This window comes from Pristiophorus japonicus, chromosome 18 (genome assembly GCF_044704955.1).
Source record: "Pristiophorus japonicus isolate sPriJap1 chromosome 18, sPriJap1.hap1, whole genome shotgun sequence".
Lineage (NCBI taxonomy): Eukaryota > Metazoa > Chordata > Chondrichthyes > Pristiophoridae > Pristiophorus > Pristiophorus japonicus.
The window spans coordinates 33,044,686-33,068,570 of record NC_091994.1 but is presented as its reverse complement, the minus strand read 5'-3'; the positions used below and the strand labels follow the sequence as shown (position 1 = coordinate 33,068,570).

At 43.8% G+C, this 23,885-nt stretch overlaps 1 protein-coding gene across 1 annotated transcript in view; it reads right to left on the bottom strand.

Moving 5' to 3' along the window:
• Positions 1–9,738, bottom strand: part of LOC139229189 (neurturin-like) — a 70,134-nt gene extending 60,396 nt beyond the window's left edge. The window contains exon 1 of the mRNA XM_070860841.1: positions 9,676–9,738. Coding sequence (XP_070716942.1) covers positions 9,676–9,699 — 24 coding nt within the window. The 5' untranslated portion in view covers positions 9,700–9,738. The remainder of the gene's footprint in view (positions 1–9,675) is intronic.
• Between the last annotated feature and the right edge of the window lie 14,147 nt (positions 9,739–23,885).

The following is a 23,885-nucleotide window of genomic DNA, read 5'->3' as shown; positions in this document are numbered from 1 at the left end:
CTCCCACTGTCAACAATTGATCCACTTTTCAGTCACCGCCACAACTTGTCCTTTTATGGTGAGCAGCAACCCATTAAGAGCTGCTCCTGTCCTGCAGCCCAAGCTCCTTGGGCAAGCTTTTCCTTTGTCTGTGACTTATTCAAATGAGGTGGGGGGTGGGGGGAGCTTAGATCACAAATTTTGGCTCAGTCCCAATGAGCTCAAGGTGCAGGTGCAACCATGCTTTAGGCCTGCACACGCCATTTTAAGGCTATAACTTCTGGACTGTTACTTTACTTCTTCATTCCCGCCCCCTAACCCCTGCCCCTGTAGGTAGCACCTGTTGCCCCAGACAAGGTAAGTGTTGGCTGAAAGGAGACAGCTCAGCCATCGTCATCCAAATTTGCTTGAATCACATCAGGGTCAGGGAGCTATAGGGCCAGCAGGCTAGCAGTGAAACCTTGTAGTCAGTCCGCACACTTACACTTTCCACAAAGGAATCACTTGGAAGGATCAGTAGATTACGTATCACAGATCTGAAGCAAAGCACAAGCACCATGTGCCAACTCAAGCTGCCAACATTCACACATTACATATTAGAGGAAATAAATGTTCTGCACTTGATTTGAAGATTGTAATATTTATTTGCCATTGGGTACACTATAGCAGCGGCCCAGCATATGTTGCCAATAGATGGTATTAGAATAGAAGAACAACTGCATGGAAGTGTAGAACTGAGTGGTTTGGGCACAGCTGCTTGGCAGATATGTTTTGCCTCTTTAAGAAATAGTATCATTGTAGCAGGTGGTAGTTCGAATTAGTACCAGACTTCCTGAATTGCTGGGACTGCTGATAATTTTCATTGCCATTCTCACCCTCTTACTCAGGAAGGCAAAGCTGATGATAGGTCATTGCTGCATGCTGATGTCTCTCTTCAGGGAGAAGAATATGGACCAATCAGCAGACAACAATTAGCCTGCAGAGCCTGTGGGGAGTGAGTTGCACTGTCTGGCTGCCCAATCTGTGCAGACGTGTGAGGATCTGCTTTCATAATTCTGGCTGCAAAGGAGAGCCTGGGTCTCCCTGATACCATCCTTCCACAGATGAAGACATGTGAGAGCTTCTTGGGAAGCAACATTAACCAGCAAGATTCGGTTTTGGTGATTACATAATGTCTGTACCACATTGTATTATAATGTCATTGTGAAGGGGGAGCTGACAGGCAGTGTCAGTGTGACGGGAGTACTGATAGGCAGTCTACATTGTATAATTGTATTCCCCACTACAGTCTGTACCCCAGTCTATTACAGTATCACTGTTAATACAATTTTTGGCTATGACTCATCCAAGTCGTTGTTGAAGCCTGATACACTTTGGTTCCTGCACACAGCCAGTCTTCTCTATGCTCTGGCTACTCCTGTTTATACTAGGTATGTCTTAGGCATCATTTATCCCTAACCAGGACCTCAAAAACAGGTTATCTGCTCATTTATCTCATTGTTGTTTATGGGACCTTGCGATGCATAAGTAGGCTGCCGCATTTCCCTATATTACGACAGTGACTATTGTTCACGAAGTAATTCGCCGTCTGTGAAGAGCTTTGTGACACCGAGTTCATATAACTGCAAGTTCTTTCTTACCAGATGCTGTCAAGCAGCAAAGGTGAGCAACAAGTCATGGTGGGAAATGGAATACATCCAGTAACATGTGGGACCATTTGCAAACCAGGGTCAGGCATCCGAGTAACTGAAAGGAAGCTGTGGCTTTTGTATACGGAGACAGCAGCGTGCTCACGGTCCTCTGGAGGGTTCCTCTCTGAGTAATACTGAGGTTCCCTAATGCCATGCCTTTGTATTGATTCAGTACTGAGACTGAAAGCTCATTACTCATTGCCTAAAATTGTTTTCTGGCATCGGTTGTGCCTTGACTCTCGGTTGCAGATATCCTGGGCATTATTTACCTTTCAGAACTTACAGAATTCACAGACTTTGACTCACTCCTGCCTGCGCCTCACTCCTGCCTGCGTTTCACTTTAACATTCCAACACTACCATGTTTAATTTCTTCAAGCTGTGGCACACAAGGGCCAGAGATTAAATAGTTTTTTTCTGTGAACATTAACTTGTTACTTCAATGGCTTCCAAATGGATTCTTGGATTTCCACCAACATGATAAGTGGCTTCTGGTGATCAGGCTGGGCACTGGTTTGTAATATCTCCAGGTGCTGAGCAGCCCATGTGGGGAATGTATAAATGTTTATTCAGAATGTAGGTAACACTTCATTTCAGCTGTCTGCGGCCAGCCAACTCTGAGTGTTTAACATGGCTGCAATATTTCATTTATAAACTGCAAGTTTGTTTTACAGAATTTATATATTTGATGTAAAATCTATTTATCATTAATCAAGTCAGAAAACCATGCAAAACCAGAACCAGCATTGTTATAATTGAACAAAAACTCACGGCGGTACTTTTGCAGTAATGCCAGTGAGGAAACTTTATAAAATATGTGGCTGTAGTATCCAGCCCAGTGTTTAGAGAGTATCTCATCACTCACCCCATTCCATATCTGAACCTAAATAAATTCCACAGACATTAGATCTTAAACTTTACGATCAATTAAGGGAAATATGTGGGACATTGAACCCAATTGTTATGGGAGACTGCAACTTATCAGGGTTGGAAGGATTTTAATGGGAGCAACAAGGGAGAGAACGGTCGCATTTAGTGTCAGGCTTACACCAGAGGAGAGGTGTGCTACAGAAAACTTCCATTTTTGGAAAGTGGATTTTGAGGGAATGAGGGGTGAGCTGAGGGGTGTAGCAGTACAGAGGAAAAGAGGAACATTTTCAGGAATACACTAGTGTCAATACAATGTATCTAACTATATACCATTTGGAAAGAAGTGCAGTGGAGAAAAACGGACACTGATGGGATTGGTTGGATGGATTCCGGTGGTCTGATCACATGATGTGTCTCCCACTGTCTGTGACGTCACCTTGTGGTCCCACATCCCATAATATCCTGCCGACACGCGGTGCTGCACTTGTGCAGTGTGCTTTGCCTGTGTGAGGAATGCCAGGAAAATCATAACTCCTCTGTTTGGGCCTTGTAGGAGGGGCATTGAATACTCTGCCTGTGTGCATTCTGTAGGGTCCTCAAATCTGGCTGAGCACTTTGCACAAGAGATGGTGAAGAGGAGATGCCCATTAAAGTCAGAAATTTACCCATTATTTCATAATGCTTTTTGTCCCAGCTTGCTCCTGCCAGTGTCTGGGAGGTTACTTCTTTAATTCCTGGAGATTCCAGCACATTCCGGGAGGGCTGGCAACCCTATGTGAGCAGCAGATTGGTACTCTAAGGCAACTCGCCAAGTTGAGGAAATCAGCCACCTCCCACACTGAACCAGCCAATGGTCATAGCCTTGGGGGGTTGGGGGAGGGTGTATATCTGGTGGCGGGGTCCTTACATGGGGTAGCAGTGTGCCAGAGTTATTTTCATAGAATCTTAGAAATTTATGGCATAGAAGGAGGCTATCGTGTCTGTGCTGGCATGAAAAAGAGCTATGCAATCTAATCCCACTTTCCAACTCTTGGGCCGTAGTCTTGTAGGTTACAGCAATTCAAATTAACCTCTAAGTGTGATGAGGGTTTCTGCATCTACCACCCTTTCAGGCAGTGAGTTCCAGACCCCCACCACCCTCTGGGTGAAAAAGGTTCTCCTCAACTCCCCTCTACCAATTGGGCCCATTGTTATTGACCTCGTTGTGAAGGGAAATAGCTCCTCCCCAACCACTCTATCAGGGCCATTCATTATTTTATACACCTTAATCAAGTTTCCCCTCAGCCTCCTCTGTTCCAAAGAAAACAACCCCAGCCTATCCAATCTGTCCTCATAGTTAAAATTCTCCAGTCCTGGCAACATCCTCGTAAATCTCCTCTGTACCCTCTCTGGTGCAATCACATCTTTCCTGTAAAGTGGTGACTAGAACTGCATGCAGTACTCTGGCTGTGGCCTAACTAGTGTCTTATACAGTTCAAGCATAACCTCCCTGCTCTTGCATTCTATGCCTCAGCTAATGAAGGCAAGTATCCTTTATTTTTGTGGGCCAAGTAGGAGAATCCTTGCTGCTCTGGGTGCCACACAAATTAAAGTTAAAAAGAAACGTCAGCCGTTTCCTAGGGGGCCTTTCCCGATCCTTTTAAGGACAATTGAGCAGAGTGTACACAGCACACGCTCTGCCCATTTGTATCTCAAAATACCAATTGTGGTCCTGTGTGTGTTTTAGAACTCCAATTTGCATAATGCAAGTGGCCTTCTGCCTGAAAGCGGTATTCATCTGGCTGCCAATCCCAGGACCCTACCCAAGATTGTTGAGGGCGAAGTGTGGGTATAACTGTGGCAGGAATGACCCAACACCATTTTCAATCCATTACCACCCTCAGTTGTAAAGCAATTGTTACAGAACACAAAACCATCTGCCACAGTTCAAGCAGAAATATAGAAACATAGAAACTGGGGAGAAGGAGTAGGCCATTCGGCTCTTTGAGCCTGCACCACCATTCAACATGATCATGGCTGATCATGCAACTTCATTCCTGCTTTCTCTCCATACCCCTTGATTCCTTTAGCCGTAAGGGCCACATCTAACTCCCTTTTGAATATATCTAACGAACTGACCTCAACAACTTTCTGTGGTAGAGAATTCCACAGGTTCACAATTCTCTGAGTGAAGAAGATTCTCCTCATCTCGGTCCAAAATGGCTTACCGCTTATCCTTAGACTGTGACCCCTGGTTCTGGACTTCCCCAACATTGGGAACATTCTTCCTGCATCTAATCTGTCTAATCCCATCAGAATTTTATATGTTTCTATGAGATCCCCTCTCATTCTTCTAAATTTCAGTGAATATAAGCCTAGTCGATCCAATCTTTCTTCATATGTCAGTCCTGCCATCCCGGGAATCAGTCTGGTGAACCTTCGCTGCACTCCCTCAATAGCAAGAACGTCCTTCCTCAGATTAGGAGACCAAAACTGTACACAATACTCAAGGTGTGGTCCCACCAAGGCCCTGTACAACTGCAGTAAGACCTCCCTGCTCCAATACTCAAATCCCCTCGCTATGAAGGTCAGCATGCCATTTGCTTTCTTTACCACCTGCTGTACCTGCATGCCTACCTTCAATGCTGGATGTACCATGACACCCAGGTCTCGTTGCACCTCCCCTTTTACTAATCTGTCACCATTCAGATAATAATCTGCCTTCCTGTTTTTGCCACCAAAGTGGATAACCTCACACTTATCCACATTGTACTGCATCTGCCATGTATTTGCCCATTCACCTAACCTCACCAGTGCAGCCTCCTAGCTTCCTCCTCACAGCTCGCACTGCCACCCAGCTTAGTGTCATCTGCAAACTTGGAGATATTACATTCAATTCCTTCGTCTAAATCATTAATGTATATTGTAAATAGCTGGGGTCCCAGCACTGAACCCTGCGGCACCCCACTAGTCACTGCCTGCCATTCTGAAAAGGGCCCGTTTATTCCCAGCATCATTTCTCAGGGCAACTAGGGATGGGCAATAAATGTGGCTTTGGCAGTACTGCTCACATCCTGAGAACAAATTTAAAAAACTGAAGGTGGCATGTCTTCCATTATTCCCAGGTCCCTCACTCTCCACTAATTCAAACCCATTCATTTTAAACTGCACAATTTTTCAACCAATATCCAATATTTTACATTATCAGTATTAGATTCCAAGTGGTCTATCTGTCCAATTCCATAACCAATCCAAATCCTTCCCCAAATCTTTTGATATATCCACTGTCTCTGCTTTCTCCCTATTTTAGTGCTATCAGCAAATTTGACAAGCTGGTTTGGTATTCAGGTCATTTATATAAATTGGAAATAAGAGGAGGACTGAGAATCTCCAATGCTGACAGCACTTGTAGCAATTTTTTAATTTTTTAAAATTCGTTCATGGGACGTGGGCGCGGCTGACAAGGCCAGCATTTATTGCCCATTCCTAATTGCCCCTGAGAAGGTGCTGCTGCAGTCCGTGTGGTGAAGGTGCTCCCTCAGTGCTGTTAGGGAGGGAGTTCCAGGATTTTGACTCAGGATGATGAAGTAACGATATACTTCCAAGTCAGGATGGTGTGTAAATTGGAGGGGACATTGTATTTTCTGCTTTGAACAGATGAAACGCTCTATGGGAGGCTGAGATCAGCAATAAGCATATAACTGGAAACACAGAACAAGGATAAACAGGAACAAGATAAACTGATGTGGCCTTTCAAGCCCATTTCCTCTAATCCGCCCTATTGTGGAAGAACCCAATTAACTCCATCCAGAAGGAACAATGGGCAAAATGTGCAAGTGCTGGGAGATTGCTAACTATAATCGCTAACAATAATTAAATGTACTAATCCAATCTGTCAACATCCTCGAATCAAATGTATTGTGTTCAGCAGATGACTCATCTCTGATCATTTTCCATCATTAAGTGTTAACATTTTAAATAAATGGGTTACCACCAGAATTAAAGTAGCAGCAATCGGTATAATCTATGCCATGAACCATCATGTTCCACTCATGATGTCTCTACCATTACTCCTTCAACCCAGTATTTTAGAGATTTCTGCAGCCCTTGTTACAAAGTTAATTGAAACAGCATTAAGTGTTTTGGGTGAGGACTGTTCCAAATATCCACTGCTCTGGGAGATGGAAAATCATTCTCAGTGTTAGTCTTCCTTAAAGTTTGTTAACATTGTAATCATATCCTTTCATTCAGTAATTCCAACTGCAATTAAGCTCAATAAACAGCTTACATCCACATTATCCAAGCCTTTCATCAGTTTAAAGACTTGAACAACATCTGCCTGGATTATTTTGCCAGTACAAAGTTCCATTAGTTCTACAAGAGTCTCTCTTCCTATCTTAGAGCACTCAAATTCCTGATACCATCCTAGTTGCTCTATTCTGAAACCTCAATGTCCTTTTGAAGGTACAATGCAGAAAATGACACAAACTATTCTAAATGTGGTCCCACCAGTGAGTTATGCCACCTTAGAATAACCTGCTTGTCTTGTTACAATGCCCTTGAGTGCCACCATAGCCTTTCCCTCAAATGTGGCACAAATTATATTTCTGGCAGGTTTGCTGCCACAGATACCCATAACTAAGTGTGATCTAAAAGTCCCTATCCATCACAGAGACCAACAAATGTTGTAATATAACTTGGAAAACTATCCCCCAGATGATTTATTATAAAGACTATAAACATTAGAGGAGCTAAATCTGATCCTTCTGAAATTCGGCTAGTAACGGCCGTCCACTCAGACTCATCCCATTCTTCATCACCTTCTGCTTTCTGTTGTAATTTGAGTTTTTAATTAGTTGGTTAATTTGCCATCAACTCCATAGTTCATAATATCCTTAAAAATAATACATGTTGAATTTTAGCAAAAGCTTCCTTCACGGGACAAACCTGGGGCTGGATTTTTGGCTTGCTTGTGCCTCTGTTGCCGCCCTAGAGCAACAGTAAATGGTGTTTCTAAGTGTTATGGCAGGCGTCCAGGTTTTACTGCCTGGTCGGCAAATTTGGCTCATGGTTTGCGATGTTGCAAAAATTTACCGCCCCGCCCTCTAGTTCCACTGAAATCATGACATCAATCATCATGCAACAGTCCGCTATCGCCCCGGATGCAAAATTTGGCCCTGAGGCCTCATTTAGCGCCCGCCCCAGGAAATGTCTAAAAAACCAGGCATTCCCAGGATGCAGCAGGCAGCGTATTTAAATGGAGGGATGAGGATCCTACATCACAGGTCACATTGACTGCAACGGTTGCGCACATCAAACTGCGTGAAGCTCCGACTTGCAAATGGCACTTTTATCTGCCATTACAAGGTTAGTGAGAAAATTTAATGGGGGCATTACTCGTTCGCCAGTGTCTCATGCTCCATCCTATTGCCAGGCAGCGTCAAGCGAGAAGAAGGACTCTTGGCCATGTCAGCCCATGGATGAGGAGAGGCCGAAGATGTCCAGGGAAGCTTACCCTCCATGGGTTTACAGGCACCAATGCTCATACTGCCAGCTCTCTGATGAGCAGTGTGTGAGAAGGCTGTGCTTCCAAAAGAAAGTGCTGACAGAGATATGCCATCTCCCACAGGCAGACCAATGCCTGGACTACTCTGGAGGCAGCCTTCAATACTCCCCTCAACAGGTATCTGAATTCATTGTGGTGTGCTGCATGTTGCACAGCTTGACCATCATGAGGAGCCAGGCATTGCCAGTGGGGATTGCATGTCCACCTCAGGTGGAGGAGGATGATGAACAGGAGCCTGGCGAGGCTCCCATTGGATAGCCACACCATCCAGGGGGGAGACAGCGTGGAGATGCTGCCAGACCAAGAGTCGTACATCGCCAGCTCATAATGGACCGGTTCTCCTAAATGGAGGAAACTGAGGGCTGGAGCAAATACTAGACATGTTATGTGCCCCTATAAAGGCACATCTCTGGTGAACGTTGGAATGATACACAAGACACCAATGGCAAAGGATGAATCATAAATTTTACTGCAACAAAGTAACAAAATCTCACCCCATCAAAATAAAACCATACAATATACATTGAATTGCAGGGCACTGAGCAACAATCAAGTTCTTAAATCAACAAAACGTTTTTTAATGCTGCAATTTTTGGCTGGAGCGCACAAACTTCCAGAGGAATTTGTTTTTCTCTACCTACCCTATCAACTCCTTTAATCATCTTAAACACTTTAATTAGATCAGCCCTTAATCTTCTACAGTCATATCTCTAAGTCTTATTATTAGCCCAACAAAATGTGTATGTGGGGGACTGTTAAGGCTTTGTTATAGGCCAAACAAGAAAAGCTCATGCAGAATTGTGCAGGGCTTGCTAAGAAGTAAAAATGGGATGACGATTCAAAATCAGACTGTGAGCTAATTGTTGGAAGGAAAGGCAGAATTTTGAAGTTTCTGTGCAGCACTGACAGAAGTGAATAGCATAGCAGACTTCGCATCTCTTCATATTGCCAAATTCATGTTGGCAACACAAGTACAAAGTTGATTTAATAAGATAATGTTACAAATCAATTTTAAATAGACTCAGTACTCTTACTATTTCCAAGTCACTTTATATCAGTTACACTGTGCCAGTATGGCTCAGTTGCCACCACTCTTGCCTCTAAATCAGAGGTTATGGCTTTAAGCCCCACTTTAGGACTGCAGCACATAATCTAAGTTGACACTGCCGTTTAGTACTGAGGGAGTACTGCGCTTTCATCGGGATAAGATTTAAAAGCAAGGCTCGATCTGTGACTAAAGTCCTAAAGTGGGGCTTAAAGCCATAACCTTCTGATTTAGAGGCAGGAGTGGTACCAACTGAGCCATGCTGGCACAGTGTAACTGATATAAAGTCACTTGGAAATAGTAAGAGTGACCATTAAAGATACCCTAAAACCATCTAAAATGAGCACAGAGTTCCGCACATTTCCTGCCCAAAATCAGTAAAAGCAATTTTACTGGTGAATCGTCTTGTTGCTATTTGTGAAATCTGCGCGTAAAATGGTGGCTATACAAGAACAGTCTGTGCACTTCAAAATGAGTAATCTCACATAAAATACTTTAATGTGTTTCTGAGAGACATGATAAGGTGCTCTATAAATACATTTTTACCTTACTCTCTGTCTGCTCTGACATGCCCCACTCAAACGGAATCCACTCTGTGCTGTAACGTTGGAGAATTGATTCAGAAGAACTTAAGTAAACGTCTCTCACATTGAACGGACACACCTTATTATTACACTATAGAAGTGGTTCCGTTCCCTGTTTGTGTACATTCCTCTATCCCTAAGGGTCACATTTTCTGCTGTGTAAAGTTTTACAAAAATGTAGACATGAATATATTGCAGAGCAAAACCAGTGATGCACATTACTGCTCTCTCTCGTGCTAAAACATCTACAAAAATTAGCCTTAAACCACAAATTGCTTGTTGAGGACAGTTAAAGGCAAGCATGATAAACTCTAGCTGAATTACATGCGTGTGGGTTAGAACAAGTTGCTATTTCCCAGTGGACCTATAGTTTGTTATATGAAGAATCTGATTACAATTAAAAAAGAAATGTTGAAATAAATCCGAACATACGAAGAATGACGGACAGGTAAAGACCCTCTGTCCCACACAATTGTGATATCTTGTGTATCACAATATATCTTCACCTCACCTGAAACCATGTGATCTCCTGGAAGAGGCAAAAAAAACAGATTTAAAGAAACAAGCTAATTTGGGGGGAAATCTGGTAAATTCCTCTCTGACTCATCTAGGCGATTTAAACTAGTCCAGGAGATCACTCTTGCCCTGAATTCCCTGCAGTATCTACCTTCAGTGTTCTATCTTTGGACAACAAATTCAATATTTGAATGAAACATTTAAAGAGAAGCTAGATAAGTACGAGAGAGATAGGAATAGAAGGATATGTGAATAGGGTGAGATGAAGTAAGATGGGAGGAGGTTCATGTCGTGCATAAACACATGACATAAAGACTTGTTGGGCCGAATGGCCTGTTTCCGTGCGGTACATACTACTGTATATTAAACGGTGTAGTACTTTCTCAAAACAGAATTGAAGGTGTTCTGTAATAAGAGCCATCATTTATATTAGGTATCTTTTAAAAACCAAGTGGTTCTCATTTCAAATATTTCAACAAAATATTAATAATCGCAATGTGTAGCCATTCAGTCTGAGCATAGGCACGTGGGGCTGAATTCAGGTGCAGATAGCTGATGTCACAGCTTCAGTGTCTCAGAAAAGATACACTTTGATTTGCCGTGCACAGTTCCCTGAGAGAATCGTACTGATGGTGCTGAGAGGCTGCACATGCTCACATTGTAGAATGCTGGGGAGTTACAGATGTTAAAGCAGGAATTTTAACTCTGAGCGGAAAGCTGGTGGAACGGACAGGGTGAATGCCCAGGAGTTTCAGTGGGAGCCCTGGGCGGTCCAGTCCGCCCACCCAAAATGTGAACCGGGGTGTGGGGAGAGTTTCATGGGGCGAAAGTGGTGGTGCCCGGGAGAGCAATGGCCCAAACTTTCTTTGTTGGGACCGGAGTAACTTTCCTGCTCCCCACAATAAGAAGTTTTAAACTTAGCGGATAGCGCCTCCGGTGGGTGCCCGGCAGCTTTGGTTGGAATGTCCGCGGCGGCCCAAGGAAACAACGGCGTTAAAATGGCCGGGGGGCCATTGGAAGAGCAGCGAGGTATTGCTTGGATTTTAACTCCCGCTTCACCCAGTTTCCATTAAAATCCCCCCTTCGGTCTCTTCAGCTGACAGAGTGTTAGCTGTGGGTAGAATATCAGCTCAAAACCTTGGCTTTGCACAGAGGCTGTAGCCTTTGAGTAAAATGTTAATGAAAGTATTACAGGCAAGTTTAATCGTGTCATTGTGAAGTGTGCAATTGTTTTGTCTTCGTGTCACAAATCTTATTTTCAAGATTAAATATTTGTTTCTGAGAAAACAAAGATGGTGGCCAAAAGGATTTTCCAAAAGAATTCAGAGCAATTTAATTGGTTTCTCTTCCCCTTTCTCTTATTGATACTGTTATATATGTATACTTGTATTTACTCTGTACAGCCACCAAAGGGCTCATCCCCTGGAGTCCCAAGGGATCCCTTAATCCCTTGGGAGCACAGGTATTTAAGGAGGCTTCACAGGTTGGAGAGGCACTCTGGAGACCTACAATAAATGACTAAGGTCACACTTTACTTTGAGCTCACAGTGTTCAGTCTGACTCTTTCTACTTACACAACAACTGGTGACGAGATATAGATAGCGAACCCAAAGATGCAGAGAACGGTGGGAATCCTGGAGAAATTCTCGGAGGGAGATGATTGGGAAACTTTTGTGGAGCGACGCGACCAATACTTCGTGGCCAACGAGCTAGATGGGGAAGAGAGCGCTGCCAAATGAAAGGGCGATCCTCCTCACCATCTGTGGGACACCAACCTATGGCCTCATGAAGAATCTGCTCACTCCAGTGAAACCCACGGAGAAATCATACGACGATTTGTACACACTGGTCTGAGAACATTTGAACCCAAAGGAAAACGTTCGGATGGCGAGATACCGGTTCTACATCTACAAAAGGTCTGAAGGCCAGGAAGTGGAGAGTTATGTCGCCGAGCTGAGACGCTTAGCAGGACATTGCGAATTTGAAGGACATTTGGAGCACATGCTCAGAGACATTTTCGTACTTGGCATTGGCCACGAAACTATACTTCGCAAACTTTTGACTGTAGAGACCCCAACCTTGAGTAAGACCATAGCGATAGCCCAGGCGTTCATTGCCACCAGTGACAATACTAAGCAAATCTCTCAGCACACTAGTGCTGCTACAAGTACTGTGAACAAAGTGATGTTGTTTTTGAATTGTAACATACAGGGCAGGCCACACATGCCTGCAGCTACACGTCCGCAGATCTCTCAGAGTCCACCATCAAGAGTGATGAATGCAAGACCATTAACACCTTGTTGGCGCTGCAGGGGTGATCATCGTTTCCATTCATGTCAATTCAAAGAGTACGTTTGAAAGGACTGTGGAACAATGGGACACCTCCAACAAGTGTGCAGGTGAGCTGCTAAGCCTGTTAAACCTGCAAACCACCATGTTGCAGAGGAGGACAGATCCATGGAGGATCACGAAGAACCAGAGCCTCAGATCAAGGAGGCAGAGGTACATGGGGTGCACACATTCACCACGAATTGTCCCCCAATAATGCTGAATGTTGAACTAAATGGACTCCCGGTGTCAATAGAGCTGGACACGGGCGCAAGCCAGTCCATCATGGGCAAAAAGACTTACGAAAGGTTGTGGTACAACAAGGCCTCAAGATCAGTCTTAACTCCAGTTTGCACGAAACTTACACGAAAGAACTGATTCCTGCAATCGGCAGTGCTACCGTAAAGGTCTCCTATGATGGAACAGTGCACAAGCTAACACTCTGGGTGGTACCGAGCGATGGTCCCAACACTGCTCGGCAGGAGCTGGCTGGGAAAGGTACGCTGAAACTGGGATGACGTCTGAGCACTATCGCTCGCTGACGACACTTCGTGTGCCCAAGTCTTAAACAAATTTCCTTCGCTGATCGAACCAGGCATCGACAAATTCCAAGGAGCAAAAATGCAAATCCACCTAATTCTGGGGGCACGACCCATCCTTCACAAGGCGATAGCAGCACCGTACATAATGAGAGAAAGGGTAGAGATCGAGCTAGACCGGCTGCAAAGAGAGGGCATCATTTCCCCGATCGAGTTCAACGAGTAGGCCAGTCCTATCGTCCCAGTCCTCAAGGGAGACGGCACCGTCAGAATCTGTGGCGATTACAAAGTAACTATCAATCATTTTTCCCTGCCGGACCAATACCCACTACCAAAGGCCGACGACCTCTTTGCAACGCTGGCAGGAGGAAAGACGTTCACGAAACTGGATCTGACTTCAGCCTACATGACGCAGGAACTGGAGAAATCATCGAAGGCCCTCACCTGCATCAACACGCACAAAGGTCTCTTTTGTTATAACAATTGCCCATTTGGAATCCGATCAGCGGCGACGATATTCCAAAGAAACATGAAAAGCTTACTGAAGTCGGTCCTGCACACCGTGGTCTTCCAGGACGATATCTTGGTTACAGGTTGGACCACAGCCAAGCATCTGCAGAACCTGGAGGAAGTTCTTAGTCGACTCAACTGCGTGGGGCTCAGGTTAAAATGCTCAAAGTGCATTTTCCTGGCGCCTGAAGTGGAGTTCCTGGAAAGGAGGATTGCGGCAGATGACATCAGGCTCACCAACGCGAAGACAGATGCAATCGAGAACGCACCTAGGCCACAGAACGTGACGGAGCTGCGGTCATTTCTGGGACTCCTGAACTACTTTGGTAACTTCTTACCGGGTCTCAGCACACTATTAGAACCACTGCATGTCTTACCACAAAAAGGGGACGAATGGGTTTGGGGCAAAAGTGAAGAAAATGCCTTTGTAAAAGCGAGAAAATTGTTATGCTCAAACAAATTGCTTGTGTGGTATGATCCATGTAAGCGTTTGGTACTAGCATATGATGCGTCATCATATGGCGTCGGTTGTGTAGTGCAACAAGCTAATGATTTTGGGAAACTGCAACCGGTTGCTTATGTATCCAGGAGTCTATCTAAGGCTGAGAAAGCCGACAGCATGATTGAGAAAGAAGCGTTAGCGTGTGTCTATGGGGTAAAGAAAATGCATCAATACCTGTTTGGGCTAAAATTTGAATTGGAAACTGACCATAAGCCACCTATATCTCTGTTCTCTGAGAGTAAAGGGATAAATATCAATGCATCGGCCCACATCCAGAGATGGGTGCTCACATTGTCCGCATACAACTACGCCATCCGCCACAGGCCAGGCACAGAAAACTGCGCCGATGCTCTCAGTAGGCTGCCATTGCCCACCACGGGGGTGGAAATGGCACAACCCGCAGATCTAGCCATGGTTATGGAAGCATTTGAGAGTGAGCAATCACCCGTCATTGCCTGGCAGATCAAAACCTGGACAAGCCAGGACCCCTTATTATCTCTAGTCAAAAGCTGTGTGCTTCACGGGAGCTGGTCCAGTGTCCCAGTGGAAATGCAGGAAGAGATAAAGCCGTTCCAGTGGCGCAAAGATGAAATGCCTATACAGGCAGACTTCCTTCTGTGGGGCAATCGAGTAGTGGTCCCCAAGAAGGGCAGAGACACCTTCATCAATGACCTCCACAGTACCCACCCAGGCATCGTAATGATGAAAGCGATAGCCAGATCCCACGTCTGGTGGCCCGGTATCGATGTCCTGGTGAGCGACAACGGGCCATGTTTTACTAGTGCTGAGTTCAAAGAATTCACGACCCGTAACGGGATCAAACATGTCACATCTGCCCCGTTTAAACCAGCGTCCAATGGTCAGGCAGAGAGAGCAGTGCAAACCATCAAGCAAGGCTTGAAGAGGGTCAAACTTTCAAATGGACTCATTCACCGGAAACACTTGGACCAAATCAAACTCAGATTCACGGACTATCCTGAGCAACCCACCTTGGACCCTACCTTTTTTGATCCCCCAACATACACACCAGTGGTAACCAGCACCACGGTTGACCACGAAGCAGAACCCATCATCCATAGCAGCCCAGCAGGGCCCAACACACCAGGCAGCCCAGCAAGGCTATCGAGGGCCCAACAAATGATTCAACAGCACCAGCTTTCACACCAAGACAATCAACCAGGGCAAGAAGAGCCCCAGATTGACTCACATTGTAAATAGTTACACTATTGACTTTGGGGGGGGGGGAGTGTTGTTATATATGTATACTGGTATTTACTCTGTACAGTCACCAGAGGGGTCATCCACTGGAGTCGCAAGGGATCCCATAATTCCTTGGGAGCACAGGTATTTAAGGAGGCTTCACAGGTTGGAGAGACACTTTGGAGACCTGCAATAAAAGACTAAGGTCACACTTTACTTTGAGCTCACAGTGTTCAGTCTGACTCTTTTTCCATACACAACAGATACAGTGTGCAGATTCATTCGTTTCATACATTAGTACTTCCTAAATTGGTAGGTTTCGAGCTACTTTGTTAACATTTGATTGATACATTTCTTACCAACTAAGTTCTGTAGTTGGAATACGAAATGTCAGCCAATCAAAAGCCATGATGCTAAATGTGACTTGACAAATAGGATGTGCATGCTATCATACCATTATTATAATATCGATACGTTCAGATGGTTTCACAAATAGGTTATTAATTTATTAACATTTATCTCTAACATTCGAGTTTACATTGGAAACATTTTCTGACCATAATCTGATGTAATTTTGAATTGGAGAATGATCACTTTGCCATGTTTAATTTACTGCTGTAATCTATTTGCTGGTAACACCTGTTTTATATCAGCTCGACACCATTAAATCATTTAATGGTGAACTGCTGGCATTTACTGCTGTACAGATGAAATTGTGGAATTTGTTCACAACAAAACTGTGTGCACCCATCAGTTTGATTTGGCAATGAGTTAAAATTGCTGAAATCTGGGATATTAAACATTTATTCCCAAGAAGAGAATACGCACTGATCCCTAAACACATTTACACTGTCCACTTCAATGATATTCCCCAATCGCTAATTCCACAATTTATTACTCTTTGGGTATAAAAATTCCATATGACATTCCTTCTTACGCCCAACTTCCCAATTTTTAACATGTGTCCCTCAGTATTTGAACCCTTCACTATAATGAGCATTTTGCCTGGATCAATTTCCTGCATCCTCTTAAAAACGTGAATACGAAACCTACTTTGCTGAGCTTAAGCATAATTTCCTGCCACTGCGAATCATCGCCGTTGCTCATCCTGAACCCTCTCAGGACAATAATATCGCCATGAAAAGCCCAAAGTGTAACAAGAAAAAATTGCAAAAGGCAGCAGTTTCATTAACCACAGGTTGGCAATTAAGATGTTCAACCAGTTAGAACATTAGGCCAATCTGCCAGTCCAATGAATATGAATGCTAAAACACGCCAGCAAAATCTGCTAATCAAGGCATCATAAGGTGCTGATAGTAGAAGTGGTGAACAACAATGACAATTTATATTTATATAGCGCCTTTAACGTAGTGAAACATCCCAAGGTGCGCTTCACAGGAGTATTATGAGACAGAAGATTTGACACCGAGCCACATAAGGAGAAATTAGGGCAGGTGACCAAAGAGGTAGGTTTTAAGAAGTGTCTTAAAGGAGGAAAGAGAGGCGGAGAGGTTTAAGCAGGGAATTTCAGAGCTTAGGGCTGAGGCAACAGAAGGCATAGTCATCAATGATTGAGTGATTATAATCAGGGTTGCTTAAGAGGGCAGAATTAGAGGAGCACAGACATCTTGGGGGAAGGGGGGGGGCTACAGGTGATTACACAGATAGGGAGGGGCAAGGCCATGAAGGAATTTGAAAACAAGGATGAGAATTTTAAAATCGAAGCATTGCTTAACCAGAAGCCAATGTAGGTCAGCGAGCACAGGGGTGATGGGTGAGCGGGACTTGATGCGAGTTAGGACTCGAGCAATCGAGTTTTGGATCACTTCTAGTTTACGTGGGGTAGAATATGGGAGGCCAGCTAGGAGTGCATTGGAATATTCAAGTCAAGGCTGAAAACGCAGTCAAGAAGGAGACAGAAGTATTTCACAATGTTCATTTTTTTAGTCAAACAGCGGATAAAATCCATAGGTTTTTTTTTAAACATAATCTATGTTAGATAGGGAAACATATCCATGGCGCATGATTGTGGAAAAAGCAGTCATGTAACTAAAATTTGACATATTCCCAGAGTACTGCAGAAGATGCATTAACAGACGCAAAAGAATAGGAGAGAAGGAAATCATATTCAGTGCAGGAAAATCAAAAGTGCACTGAGGCGATCAGAGGAAACTATAGTAAAGGTATTTCTAGTTAGCTCTAGAGGGACTAAGCTTACCCCCAGAGTTCCATTAAGCTCTGCTAAGCATTTCCCTCTGTACAGTTAAAGTAGTCGGTACGCATCGCAGACGAATACCCAGAACAGGTTGTAAAATCTCCAATGCACATACAGAAAATCTTTTGTAAATGTTCCAAAAGCAACACTTATCTCAGATATGCACCCTGCCTGCGTGGCATTTGCAGTAGTCGTCATATCAGTGCACATCTATGTGGGAGTGAATTCTCATACCATAAATTGTAGAATGCCCCTCTGATCGCCACAAAGAACTAATCTTCATTAACGTTTGCATCCATTCATGATGCATTACCATTTTGGAGGATGGCATCGAGGCACATGAGTGAGGAACCCAGCAACGAGGGGATATCCCACATGAAGTGAGCGCAGGTATCTCATATCTATGCCAAAATATGGATGGAGTGACAGGAATAATTACATATTTCCTGCTCTCACACCATAGGAACACTGGATGCTAAGGACACCGGTGCATTCCTGGTGTACTGCATGATTGTGGGGGAGGGCGGCGTTGGGCGTGGGAGGGTTCAAATTTTAAAGGGCCGATGGGAGTGCAGTCTATCTTCAGCTGGCCCAGAGGCCACTCTCTATATTGTGCTACAGCACATTTCCAAGGCTGACTGCAGTCATTTTCCTTCCTTCCCCAGACAAAGTCCCCAATGGAGGTCGGAGCTCGGACACAATATTCAAGTTACCCCACCCCTGAAAAATCAAATTGAGGTCAACAGCACAGGTATGGGGCAGGCCAATGTCACACCCCACCAAAGTTACATTGACATGGGGGCCAGGAGGAGAATCACAATATCTGGCCTCATATAAAACTATTAGTATACCATCTTTTGACTTAAGGTTAAATGCTCTTGAGATGGCTCCTGGTAGTTTGTCAGCTTTTTTAACAACAGCTTCATATTGATTGAAACTTTCTAGTGAATGGATTTGCAAACAGTGCACTGAAATGTACTCACAAATATTACCGGTGCATGTTTGGATTTTAAAGTGCAAGTGAAATTGTTTTTATTAAGAACATTTTGTTGCTTCTTGAAATAAAGAAGCACTTCTGCATCTCGTCTCTTTTATCTCCCTCTGTGCTAGATTTTCAATCCTCATTTCAGACACAAGTTCAAAGCTGTCTTAATGCTGTTCATCATCCTGGAATGTTGTGCCACATATAATGCTCTGTTATTCTGTAAGAATATATCCCTGTAGAAGGTGGACTTTAATGTGTTTGCAGACACATTTTATTTTGCACATTCTGTGTGGTTTTAGTCTGTCAGTGGTACTAAAGCTTGGGTCCAAGTGTGACACAACAATGGAAAGTATGCCAGTGTACCAGTTAAAACGCTGAGCAACTTCAGCTGAGGAGATGCACCTCCCCCAGGAATTCAAGCTTTTAAATTCGCTGGTGTAAAATATTTACTGCCTTGTTTAATAACCTTTGCGTGAAATACCTACACTAGCTTTAATAGTCATTTTCTACATGGTGATAAACCCTATAAAAATTCCCTGAATTCCAAATATTGCCCTGATCTGTATTTCTCAACAAGATAATCTGTTATTTTTTCCCTCACCAATTCGCTCTCTCTTCTTTTCCCCTCCAGTGCACTTGCACTCCATATTCACTGTGTTGGCTGCTGGTGCCCTTTGGTGCTTCACCGAAGTGACACTCATATTTGTGCAAGTCCTGATAGCAAGCTAGTCAACAGCAGGGGAGCATCGTAGCTGGGTCAGATCTAGTGTTTACCCGATGTCCCCACTTACATACTTCCAGCAAGAGTCACTGCAGAGCGACCATGAGCAAGAAGCCTGGGTGATTTTCACCTCACTAACCCATGGATACGGATACCAATTATTGTACCGATACCTCGCTGAGAGTGGCTAACTCAGTATAGATCCAGGATCAAACCCAGCCCTAATTGGTCTGGATGACTCAGAAACTCACTGAATAAACTTGTTGGACCATTGGGAGAGCAACAAGTTTTTATTTCATACTTGTGTTCCCTATTTCTTTCAAATATAATGGGATGTGAACTAAAAGGAAATTTATTTGAACGATTTGAACAAATCTTCACATTCGTCAAGTATTTCAAACCAGGATTTGTTTGGAGTTCTGTGTAAGTTCCATGGAAATGTAAACTCATCACTTTTTCAAAATAATTTTCCAGCAAAATAAATTAATTTTCAATTCTGTTGTATTGTCTTTATTATGGTTAAATTTTCCACAGCATCCTGGGCACTCTTAAACTGATACAGATTTCTACAAAATAGGTTTTAGAACCAACCCAAAGCATCTAGACTTTAGAAAATGCTACAAAGCCAAGCAAAGGTCTCCAATATCAACCCCGGGGCTAAGGACTCAACTCAAAGCCTTCAGATCATAGTTAGGAATTTCCTACAGTTCCACTTCTGACTCAACTGAAGGTTTTCGGAAGGGTGGTCCATGACGTTGCACTATAATGGACAGAGTGAGCACTGATGGCTCTGATGCCCTTAGTTTTAGTAAATTCATTTGAAGCTAATCCCATCCCAAAGCCTTCAAATCTAATCTGAAGCATAGAGGTCATCTCATAGTGTTTAAACCCAACCCTTCAATCCCACCTAAAACCTCCAGATACAATGAATTCCTGTTAAAATTCTGGAATTCCATGGAATTTCACTTATTCACGCACTGTAAACCAATGGCCCTGACTCAGATGGACCACTGGAGTGATTGTTAAAGGTAAAACCACAATGGTTAATGTTTACTAAATTGGTGTCAGCATGGCAGTTCTTATTGTGAGACTCAACATAGCACAAACCTTCTTCAGTATCAAGTAAAGGGAACAGCCTGTTTCTTGCTTTACTTTTTGCAGGCAACCATATGGTTTAGAAATGTGGGTAAATGCAATGGGTGGTGTGGTACTAAGTCATACAGGTTCGATCCTTGACCTCAGCTGAAGCAGCAGTTTAGGTACTCCAATTGGCCTCAGTGCTCTTGGGCTGGGGGGAGGGGGAACTCACAACATCAACCGCACTATCCTCATCAACTCTCTCCGTTACTTCATCAAAGAGCTCAATCAAGTTAGTCGAGCATGATTTGCCTTTAACAAATCCATGCTGGCTTTCATTTATTAGCCCATACTTTTACAAATGCCAATTAATTTTGTCGTGAATTGTCTCTAAAAGTTTCCGCACCACCGGCGTTAGGCTGACCAGCCTGCAATTTCTGGGTTTATCCCTCTCCCCTTTTTAAAATGGTGTTGTATCATTTGCAATCCTCCATTCCTTTGACACCACCCCCATATCCAAGGAGGATTGCGTTAGGTTATCCCAGCTGAAGTGTTTGTCAGCATATTGGGATAGGATTTGGCAAAGTTCTGATGGCTGCTACAACATGCAGCCTAGGTCACACACTGAACAATAGCTAGCTATGAAATCATAGCCCAGGTGTGTCAGGACAGCAGGGATAAGGGGAAGAGATATAAAACATAATTGTGCTGGTCTTGTTAAGTCCCCAGGCAGCTTCCTGCCCACTATAGCCAATAAAAGAGCTTGTTCAGATCAACAAATCAGCAATTATCATCGTTCTAAACTCAAATTGTGGAAACCATTACCAATTACACCATTTATGCCAAATCTCGTAACGAGCTGCAGCTGTCAGTATGGGAGGTGGGTGGGCTTTAGGGGATATGATGAGGAGTCCATAGACAAAATGGGATCTTGATATAAATACAAGTCCTTTCTTTTCTTTCTTGACAGACAGAAAATAACATTCTGACTCTTCCCTTCCATTAGCCCTCCAAACAATGTTCAGAAGAGTTTGAAGTATCATGCACCCTCCTTGTAAATCCTTTTATTCATGCACAGATTTTCAGTCGAAGTAATGTGAGCACCTTGCAGTCTCTGGACTTTGATGTCAAAGTGATTGTGATAAATTGTCTACGACGATAAAAAGCAACCAGATGGGATTGCAGCTGACCCTAGAAAGCTTCCATCTTCGATTGCCTGAGGGGATTTTTGTGACAATGAGTGAGAGAACCTGCCCCTTCACCTCTAGAGCCTAGTTTCAAATCCAGCCAGACTGATGAGATGAAACGTTTCCTGTTTCCCACTGTTGTAAGGATGCTAAGGATCAAAAGAGTTTCAGATCCATTCCTTGTGGACACGATTCCACAGCAAAAAAAGGTGCTCAGAACACCGGCTACTCCTATCAGGAAAAGAACAGGCTGGGTCTCTTTTTTCTTGAAAAGAGAAGGCTGAGGAGCGACCTAAGAGAAGTTTTTAAATGATGACATGTTTTGATAGAGTAGACCCAGAGGGAATTTTTCCACGTGTGGAAGAGCAAAACGAGAGGCCATCAATATAAGATAGTCACCAAGAAATCAAAAAGGGAATTCAGAAGAAACTTTACCCAGAGAATGGTGAGAATGTGGAACTCACTACCACAGGGAGTGATTGAAGCGAATAATATAGATGCATTTAAGGGGAAATGAGATAAGCATATGAGGACGAAGGGAATAGAGGGCTATGCTGATGGAGTTTGATCAGGAAAGACGGGAGGAGGCTCGAGTAGAGTATAAATGCCAGCATGGACTGGTTGTGCCAAATGGCCTGTTTCTGTGCTGTGTATTCGATGTAGAACAACTCAGTAATTTGTATCAGCTACCAATTTCATACAGAAATGCACCAACATAGCTTGATTGGACAAATAGAACATCACACTGAAATAAAAATAGAAAATGCTAGAAACTCAGTAGGATTGGCAGCATTTGTGGAGATAGGAACAGAGTTAACGTTTCAGAAGAGTTCCAATGAAAGGTCATCAATCTGAAACATTAACTCTGTTTCTCTCTCCACAGATGCTGCCTGACCTGCTGTGTATTTCCAGCATTTTTGGTTTTTATTTCAGATTTCCAGCATCCGCAGTATTTTGCTTTTGCTTTAGAATATCATGCTGGCTGGGTTGGGAGGATGGGGGGGGTGGGGTGGGGGGGAAGGTACATTGTAGAATAAATTAAAGTTTATCCAGCTTCTATCTTATGCTATATGTGGCATGGAAGTTCTTTACACTGCAGCCGTGTCATGCTCACGTTGCTAGCTGTAGGAAAGATGATGAAACAGGTAGCAATGCAAACCAATTGCACAGCCAGTTGTTTCACACATGTCTGGGCAACACTTTGGCCGGTAATGCAGGTGATATGTGCTAGAATGGAAGAAGGCAGAGCCAAACAGATGAGTGTGCACGTAACTTTGCACTGATAGTGACAATTCTATAGTGTAGGTCGGCTCCAAATGTCTTTGCAGCAGATGGCACAACTCAACAACTGGAAGCCTGACCCACAGCTACACAGTCACTACCAGGTCGGTGCACCAGGGAACTGCAGATCTTCATAGATTCATAGAAATTTACAGCACAGAAGGAAGCCATTTGGTCCATCATGTCCATGCTGACCGATAAAAAGCTATTCAACCTAATCCCACTTTCCAGCTCTCGGTCCATAGCCTAGATTATGGCACTTCAAGTGCATATCCAAGTACTTTTTTAAATGCTATGAGGGTTTCTGCCTCTAGCGCCCTTTCAGGCAGTGAGCTCCAGACCTTCACCACCCTCTGGCTGAAAACAATCCCCCTCAAATCCCCTCTAAACCTCCTGCCACTTACTTTAAATCTATGCCACCTGGTTATTGATCCCTCTGCTAAGGGGAATAGGCCCTTCCTATCCACTCTATAAGAACATAAGAACATAAGAATTAGGAACAGGAGTAGGCCATCTAGCCCCTCGAGCCTGCTCCGCCATTCAACAAGATCATGGCTGATCTGGCCGTAGACTTAACCACCTCTATCTAGGCCCCTCATAATTTTATACTACTCAATTAGGTCCCCCTCAGCCACCTCTGTTCCAACGAAAACAATTCCAGTCTATCCAATTTTTCCTCATAGCTAAAATTCTCCAGTCCAGACAACATCCTCGTAAACCTCTTCAGTAGCCTCTCGAGTGCAATCACATCTTTCCTCCAATGTGGAGACTAGAACTGCACGCAGTGCTCTAGCTGTGGCCTAACTAGTGCTTTATACAGTTCAAGCATAACCTCCCTGCTCTTGTATTCCATGCCTCAGCTAATAAAGGCAAGTATTCCATATGTCTTCTTAACCACCTTAAGCACCTGTCCTGTTATCTTCAGGGAGCTGTGGACATGCACGCCAAGGTCCCTCTGTTCCTCTACACTTCTCAGTGTCTTACCATTTATTGTGTATTCCCTTGCCTTGTTAGTCCTCCCCAAACGCTTTTCCTCACACTGGCCAGTCCATTGATATCTTCCTGCAGTGTACAGCTTTCTTCTTCATGATCAACCACACGGCCAATTTTT